Source organism: Formica exsecta, unplaced genomic scaffold (assembly GCF_003651465.1).
Source record: "Formica exsecta isolate Colony F162 unplaced genomic scaffold, ASM365146v1 scaffold11, whole genome shotgun sequence".
NCBI lineage: Eukaryota > Metazoa > Arthropoda > Insecta > Hymenoptera > Formicidae > Formica > Formica exsecta.
In genome coordinates this window covers 1,931,569-1,939,565 of record NW_021848439.1, presented here as the reverse complement: position 1 = coordinate 1,939,565, position 7,997 = coordinate 1,931,569, and the positions used below count along the sequence as shown (strand labels likewise).

General features: G+C 28.3%; 3 protein-coding genes across 15 annotated transcripts in view; 1 reads left to right on the top strand and 2 right to left on the bottom strand.

Annotated features, from left to right (window-relative positions):
• Positions 1-2,518, bottom strand: LOC115235941 (zinc finger protein 277). 5 transcript variants are annotated; one of them, XM_029808093.1, is made up of 9 exons: positions 2,416-2,518; positions 1,712-1,761; positions 1,444-1,621; positions 1,158-1,360; positions 899-1,061; positions 616-831; positions 401-543; positions 214-315; positions 1-123 (listed from the first exon to the last, which is right to left on the bottom strand). In XM_029808093.1, the coding sequence occupies exons 1-9, from the start codon at positions 2,440-2,442 to the stop codon at positions 111-113; spliced, it is 1,095 nt and encodes a 364-aa protein (XP_029663953.1). In that variant the 5' UTR covers positions 2,443-2,518; the 3' UTR covers positions 1-110. The 5 variants fall into 5 exon arrangements, with proteins under 5 accessions (XP_029663953.1, XP_029663963.1, XP_029663942.1 ...); XM_029808103.1 differs by lacking the exon at positions 2,416-2,518 and adding an exon at positions 2,208-2,329; XM_029808082.1 differs by lacking the exon at positions 2,416-2,518 and adding an exon at positions 1,928-2,057 and having other exon boundaries at positions 1,712-1,893.
• LOC115235955 (E3 ubiquitin-protein ligase TRAIP-like) overlaps positions 2,326-7,997 on the top strand; it is an 11,548-nt gene continuing 5,876 nt past the window's right edge. For 3 of the 5 annotated variants that reach the window (XM_029808131.1, XM_029808123.1, XM_029808115.1), the window contains exons 1-6: positions 2,326-2,749; positions 3,036-3,416; positions 3,509-3,613; positions 3,934-4,114; positions 4,510-4,648; positions 7,693-7,883. In XM_029808131.1, the coding sequence (XP_029663991.1) occupies positions 2,637-2,749; positions 3,036-3,416; positions 3,509-3,613; positions 3,934-4,114; positions 4,510-4,648; positions 7,693-7,859 (1,086 nt within the window). In that variant the 5' untranslated portion in view covers positions 2,326-2,636 and the 3' untranslated portion in view covers positions 7,860-7,883. The remainder of the gene's footprint in view (positions 2,750-3,035; positions 3,417-3,508; positions 3,614-3,933; positions 4,115-4,509; positions 4,649-7,692; positions 7,884-7,997) is intronic. The other 2 variants (XM_029808139.1, XM_029808148.1) reach the window with 1 other exon arrangement.
• Positions 5,499-7,997, bottom strand: part of LOC115235907 (dystrobrevin beta-like) — a 15,057-nt gene continuing 12,558 nt past the window's right edge. For 2 of the 5 annotated variants that reach the window (XM_029808011.1, XM_029808019.1), the window contains exons 15-16: positions 7,668-7,727; positions 5,500-7,043 (exon numbers count right to left, since the gene is read on the bottom strand). In XM_029808011.1, the coding sequence (XP_029663871.1) occupies positions 6,781-7,043; positions 7,668-7,727 (323 nt within the window). In that variant the 3' untranslated portion in view covers positions 5,500-6,780. Of the gene's footprint in view, positions 7,044-7,667; positions 7,728-7,997 lie in introns of all 5 variants that reach the window. The other 3 variants (XM_029808002.1, XM_029808036.1, XM_029808029.1) reach the window with 3 other exon arrangements.

The window sequence follows — 7,997 nt, the reverse complement described above, 5'->3', positions numbered from 1 at the left end:
ATATATATATATATATATACATATATGTAACAATACTTCTCACAAAGTGCAATGATTATTCATTAATTAATAGAATTTCAAATTATATCTCATCAAGACAGAAACGTTATTTATAAATTAGACCTGAAATTTTTTGAATACATATGTTTTTCTTATTTGTATTAATTTATTTTTAATATATGTCAAGTAAATTTTTGTTTAAATATTACTTACATTGCTTCAGTAAGATTTTCAATGTCACTTTCTTCATCGCTGTTACTAGTTGCATCAAGATTGTATAAAAATGAATCATTTTCTGACATAGGAAAATAATATCTGCATAGGATAAAACATATTTTTAATATAATTTATCTCTCTTATGTAGATTAGATCAATTTTACACGATTTTAATCATTCTTACTCTGGTTGATTCCAAACTTTCTGTGCAGGAATTTTACAATGTTGTTGATTCTTCATGTGCTCTAAGACATTATCTGATTTTGCTTCACAAAAAATACATTGTTGTAGTTGAATTTGTCTCTTTATATAATTGACTACTTTCACCTATAACAACAATAACACATTATAGAAAAGTACATCATTAAAAATATAAAATTGATTATACGACATAATCACCTTCTGATAAAAAGTCAAGTCTTTGACTGTTTCTTCAAAATCGAAATTATGAGCTTCTTTCATATGTCTCAAGGTACAGGCAAATTCATTATTGCTATAATTACATAATAGACATATTATTTCAATAGATTCATCATTCCAATCAGACCATGAATTTTCTTCATCTTCATTTTCACTACTTCCACCTCCTAGATCCAGATTCTTTTCTGAATTTGGCTATAAACATTGAGAAAAAATACATTTTTAAAACCTTAGAACTTTTTACTCTTTAAACTTTCATTACCTGTCCTTGCTTCCAAACTGTTCCTGATTCTAAATAATTGTTTATATAAAATTTATCGTACAATTTATTATAAGGATTTATACATTTGTGGAATTTTTTTCGCATATGTTCCTTTAGTACTGTACGATCCTTAAATACTTTCTCACAGTAAATACATATTAAGCTAAAAAAATTAAATAAGTACTGTATAACATTGTGCATTTGTAAGCATCATATAACATTAAAATAACATGTAAATTGTAATTCTTGAATGTAATACCTTTCAATATTATTCTGAATTTTGTCCAAAAGCTCATCAACAAATACTAAGTTTTCTGGCTTGCCAAGATGAAGATTGTGCTTTTGAAAAAGATGTTTTATATACATAATACGCGATCCACAGAATTCTGTACGGCAAAACATGCAACCACGCTTAAAACTTTTATCCGTACGCTCAGCTTCTTGTTGCGCTAATGCCCATTCCTTAAAATAATAATGTATCTTCATCAAATTATATATTAGACATAACAAATAATAATTTATAATTTTTCCATTGATGTACATACTAATTTAGCCTGATGTATTTCACTTCTCAAAGTCTTGTCTTCTGATAGACAGTCAGAAAGCAAAAAGTAATGTTCATTTTTACTTGGCTGACCATCTGGTGTACAATCCATTAATAGTGTTGTACAATAAGTCGTCAATGGTTCCTCCTTAAACTTTACGCTCCAGTAATGTATATAACTAAAATTATTGATCAGAATTATGTTATATTTGATTGCTAAACATAAGATTGATAGATATAAGTAACATGATATATAAAAATTATCATACCTTCTCAAACTAGCTATTTTTGTAACATCCGCTATAACGAGACGATGCGCCTTGAATAAATGCGTAAGGAAATCCGTTTCATTTATCGGAAGAATAAATGTACAATCGCATAACAGGCATTTTGTATCGCACGGTTTATCATCGAGACCAATAAATTGAGATTTATACATTGCGCATAATATATATATATATATATATATATCTATTGCGCATAATATATATATATATATATATCTAAAGTCTAAATTTAATACAAGTCTTTTCGTATCACGATTATACTTTATTTTGTTAAAATCTTCAAAGACACTATTTATTTTGCCGCAAAAAGATCTTGCTGACAACGAATTATTTTCAGAACTATACGTCAGCAGCAAATTTTATTTTTTAGTATCGAGAAATATGTGCATTTTGTATAGATTTGAGATTACATACGAAATCTTAATAAATTTATATATTTTGTGCGATTACGATAGATCTCATATAACATAGTACATACATATAACCACAATATACAATAAAGCACACAAGCTTTATCTTCACTACGTTTATTTCACGAAGCAAAATTATCTATAATATATAAGAGTTTACATCAGCTGATCGCGATGATGCGCATTAAGCATTAGCGCATTAAACAAAGTTCTTTTTATTATGCCTGATTTTAATCAAATCGAAAATAGTATTTTTATAACTTTTTCTCATCTTATATATTTTTCTCTCGTTATTTCAAACATTATTGACAGTTGTATTTATAATTTATGATAACTACATAATACACACTGTCAAGGGACAAGGGACAAAGTCGCGTGCAGTGTGCAGTCGTGTGTCGTGTCGCGTCTGGTGTCTGGCTGTCTGGTCGCATCAGTCATCAGTCGTGTTGTTGCGTTCGTATGTCTTGTCCTTTCTGATTCCTTCGTTCGCATGCAGGATGAATATCCTTTGCGTTATATGTCACGACTTTTTACAACCATCCGAGACAGTCGTTTTCTCTCACTGTGGACATGTGTTTCATTTCAGCTGCTTATCACGATGGCTTGAAAGGTAATCACGTTTGATGGTTATGTTTTCATACAATGAATATATATGATTAGCTCTGTTTTAATTGCACTTTCTACACTTCGTATCTTTTCTCTTTCTCTTTTCAAAGCCTAAATATATTTCTTATCTCATTTTAAATGCAAAAAAATGCAGGTAAAATAAACATTCATTGTTGTGAGATTTTAATTTCTTTGATCTCTTATTGTCTTCTGGATTCCATCTCTAAAAAAAGATAGAAAACCAATTTAAGATATAAACTAATTTTAACTAATTTTTATTTATGCTTCAGATCGAAAACTTGTCCGCAATGTCGTGAGAAAGTGACAGAAAATAGAATCTATAAAGCTTATTTCACGTTTCCGAACAGTGAAACCGTCTTAGATAATGGAGACAATTCGTCTTTCCAAGGAAGGATCGATAGTCTGCAATTTCAAATTTTACTGAAGGATAAAAATATCAAATATCATATTTCAAAGAATGCGACTCTGGAAAAACAAAATGCTGGCCTTAGGCAGGAAGTACGCAAAGTAGAAAGCGAAATTAATCAGAAAAATTCTGCTATTCACGCTTTAAAGGAACAAATAACATATTTTAAGGAAAAATATGGAAAATATAAAGTTCTAGTACAGAAACTTTCTAAAAAAGAAAAGGAATTGGAACAATTCCAATAGTATGTTTGTTAATGTTAATCATTTGTAATAGTTCTCGATCGAATATTTATAATTTACTGTTTAAACTGATCTTTGTTGTACCTTTTTTCAGCATGCGCGATACGTTTTCAAAGGGCTCAGTAGAAGATATTAGAAGAGTGATTGAGAAAACAAAAGATCATGATACTTTAGTTACTTGCATTTCTGTTATGAGAAAGTATGTCTTTTGTTTATATTCTTGATTTTAATATTACACTTATTTGTTTTTTATTTTAGATTACTGTCAAAGTCAAATAAAATCGAAACTTTTCAAGATCAGTTTACAGTGAAGCGTAATTTCTTTGTTGAAAAACTATCTAAGAGAATATATGTATTTTCAGTTGTAAGATCTAATTTCTTATATTGTTATTCAACAAAGAAATCATGCTGTATTGTAAGTTCTACTTTTAGAGATTTTTTATTTTTTATATGTAATATAATAATTAGATTTTATAACATAGAATATATATAATGTTTGTATCATATCTTTTTGTTCAGGAAGTTTGAAGAACGTTTAGAATTATGCGAAAGTGAAAATTTATCCTTACGACATCGAGTTAGTAAACTAGAAAACCTTAACACTCTACCAAGACAAAGCCACGTTAGACAATCTGGCAATCAAAGAAACTCTGATAAAAATTCTTCCAATATCGTACAAAAAGTAGTTGTTTATGGTCAGGTAATTAATATAATTATAGAATCTATTATAATGGAAATCGGTTCTATTTATTTTAATATAGCATGTTTATTTAAAACATATTTTGGAAATAAGATTTCTCTCTAAATTCTATGAAAAAAGAGAGAGAGAGAAAATATATTTTGACATAATAGTAGACATCATTTGTATATATAAAGTTTTTTTATTTTTATATGATAATAATTTAGAGGAAATCAGGATTAATTTTTTCTAATTTTCTATATCAAACTTGATACATTATATTTCTAGGATGATTACACATATGTTATGTTTTTTGAACAAAACTTTTTCAATTCTACATGTATAATAAACAACTTTGTATATTTTATATCTTAATTTTAATTTTATTAATTTTATAATTTTTTATTCGTTATTAGACAAACACAAAACGGAAAACAGAAAATCAAAATACTTCATTATCTCCAAGGATAAAAACTGACATTAAGATGAACCAGGGAGACTTAAGCACTACAACTGAATGTCCATCCATTATAAAACGAGCGAAACTGCGACCAGGTAATAGTAGCGATAAAACGAATTGTGCGATTATTGATGCGGTTAAGAGAAATGTTAGAAATATTACAGAGATAAGTACATCATCAAATAACATAAAATTGTTAAACGTAGAAAATCTTTAGTAATATTATTATTAAGCGTTTAAATTAAGCTTAAATTACGCTTAAATTAAACGTTTGTATAAAAATCAATTCACTGTTGAAATTTATTTCTAGTATTGATTTACATCACGTGCTACATTTGTCTAAAATGATATAAATTCTTCTCACAATAATTAACTATTTTATTTTGTTAAAATCTATATTTATATGATAAACGTTGTGGAATTTCAATAAATAACTTTAGAATCTTGTATCTTTGATAAAATAATAAAGACATTTACAATGTCATGCAAGTGCTATTTTTTCAAAAATATATAATATATTAAAATTTGTGTTAAAAGAGAATAGTATACAAGATTTTTTTTCTATATTATTAACTTTATGTATCAATAAGCTGTATTATAACAAAGTAATACTTTATATGAAAAGCTATCTTTTTAATGCAGAGCATATTTAACATTTGCATCTGTAGATATCTACCTCAAGAAAAAATCAAAGCTACACGTGATTTTTGACATAGCAATTTAAAATTACTTGCAACTTTGACTAATCAGATATCAATGCATTCATCTTTTCATTAATTCACTTAGCTCGCTATGTGCCAAACATAGATATAAATAATAAAATAAAAATCGATAATAATATAATGTATAAAACAATGTAGAATATAGGAGAGAGCAAACTAGTTAGATTAATAGAGTAGCTTATTATCTAATTTTCTTGTTGAAGGATCAAGCAACAATCATTTCATTGTATATCTATATAAATTTTATTCAGTATTCGTATCATGTAGGCGCTACATCATTTTCGTATGTGAAGAGATAGACAAAGGAAGAATTTTGAAATCCATATATGTATATATACACAGGATATTTCACGGACACGACATGCTTATTTAAATGTTACAAAACGCATTGGTTCTTATTAATAGCAGTCATCAGTTTTAACAACTGGATTGTTAATTGGAATGCTCTCTTATTCTAGAAACTGAAAATAAGTACTTTGTATATAAGACTAGTTTCGTTCTACTCTTTCGTATTCTATAACTGCAAATGCTATCAATTCAGAATCGTTATTTAAAGCGTCATCTAATGCGTCGACTTTTATATTTATATATACTCGTTTACATATTATTAGTTTTTTATTTATTTAATAGCATATTGTATCTTAAGCGTTGATACGAATGTACAAAAACACACTTTGGCTCTTCAACCAAGCTAAACTCGTAATATATTAAAAAATTGATTATTTAAATTGCCATCATCTTATACTATTATAGTTAATTAGTTCAGGTTTGGTCAATGGTACGGTAATTGCAACATTTTTTGTATGATCTATAATATAAACATCTGAGTGAATAATATTGCGAGATGATAAAATTGATTTTCGACATAATTATCGAATATAATTGTTTAAAATATGTACAGACGTATACTCTCTTAAAATTAAATTAACTTTTAAGCGATGGAATTACAAGATAGATGAAGTACTATTGCATATTTCATTTAATTCTCTTAATAATAATTACACAAATATAACAATAATAACAATAAATAAAAAGATATGATAAAAAACGGAGATACTTATTTTTGAATAGTATCTATATATATGGATGTATATTTAACAAACTATAAAAGTTTTATTACACGTTGTAAATTGCAGATAAGTAAAGTAGCAAAATCATTGTTGCATGTTTTTGCAATACAAATATTATCCTAAGAATAATTATAGTACTTATTTTGTATGAGAAAATCTCCATGAGATTCGTATAATGATTAATCCATTTCATCACATCATCTTTTGTGATTTCAAGTATATACCATCTCATAAATGCATAGTTTTTTGAAATCGCACAACATCCAATTCTTTATTAAAGATTACATTGTATACTAATATCTCAAAGTATACATCCATATCGCGCGCGTGTGTGTCTGATTCGATCGTTGCTGCGATTTGCACGTTTCCTTCGTCAAATTTCTCAAGCTGCACCTTCAAATATCTAATGCCTAATATATTTCGTTCTAGATTAATTTATCGATTGACCCATCTCTTCACCGCTTCCGCCCAATTGGACTCGTTCTCGTCTTCCTTCTCTCCATCTGCCTCCTCTCGTTCACCTCTCTCCTGTTCCTGTTCGCTGGACAATGTGGCCGATGGTGTTTGCGGTATGTTTGCATTACGAGCTCGTAATTCCGCCAGAAAATCGTTTTCCTGTTGATAGCGCCGTTGCAATTCCTCGCGCCAAGAATTTCCACCACCGCTACTGTCATCCCCGTCCTCGCCGGCTTCAAAATCTATAAATAGACAGGAATTATTTAAAAATTTATTCGTACACGAATGCGCGAATCTTTTATTACAGTTGTCTCTCTCTTTCTTTCTCTTTGCCTATTTTAAACAGTTTATACGATACAGATAAAATAGTATATATATATATTTGCTAAATTTAATTTTATTTTCAACGAGAGGTCTCAATTTCGAACAAGGTTTACGATTAGTCATATGTAAGAAAATATTAACTAATATTTGTGAACATTTAAACTTATAACTATAGATGAATAAGAGAGTACTCATTTATTAAAGTATACGATTATATGGGAGGGATTCGTATATTGTATATAAGATGACTTATATCTTAATATTATCGTCAGAAGTATACATCGCGTGTAGTGCCTGATGCTTATGACGATGAAAGAAATGTAAGATACGAATATGATGATATGTACAGTTTGATTTGCGAAATTAATAAGATGAAAGTACCAAGAAAAATTAAATAATACCGAAATATCAACGCGTTAGATAATCGACGCTTGAAAAGTTTCGGAATTATTTCGATTAAAAAAGAACGACATTGCCGAATATCTAAAGGCAAACAAAAATAAAAATAATGAAAGTCTCCAAGTCAATGTAGAGATACTTACCTAATGGTTTTCTGATGTTCATTAGCCCAGAGTTGTGAGAAAGGTCCTCTTGGTCTGAGTCTGCAAGGCACCAGGACACATTCACAGGGGGTGCATCACACACATTCCACAACACGTCTAAAGTGTCATTTGTCAATTGTCTTTATGTGCTATATTGGAATATCTATTTGTCGGCGATGGATTCAATTATAAAAGAAAATATTTTGATTATCATAGGTTTGTATATTTACTTTTAATTTTTTTATCTTCCTATCTTCGTTTTCTAATTCGCTTTCTCTGATAAGATTCTGATAAATAGTAATTCTGATTTTCAATATTTTTTTTTTTTTT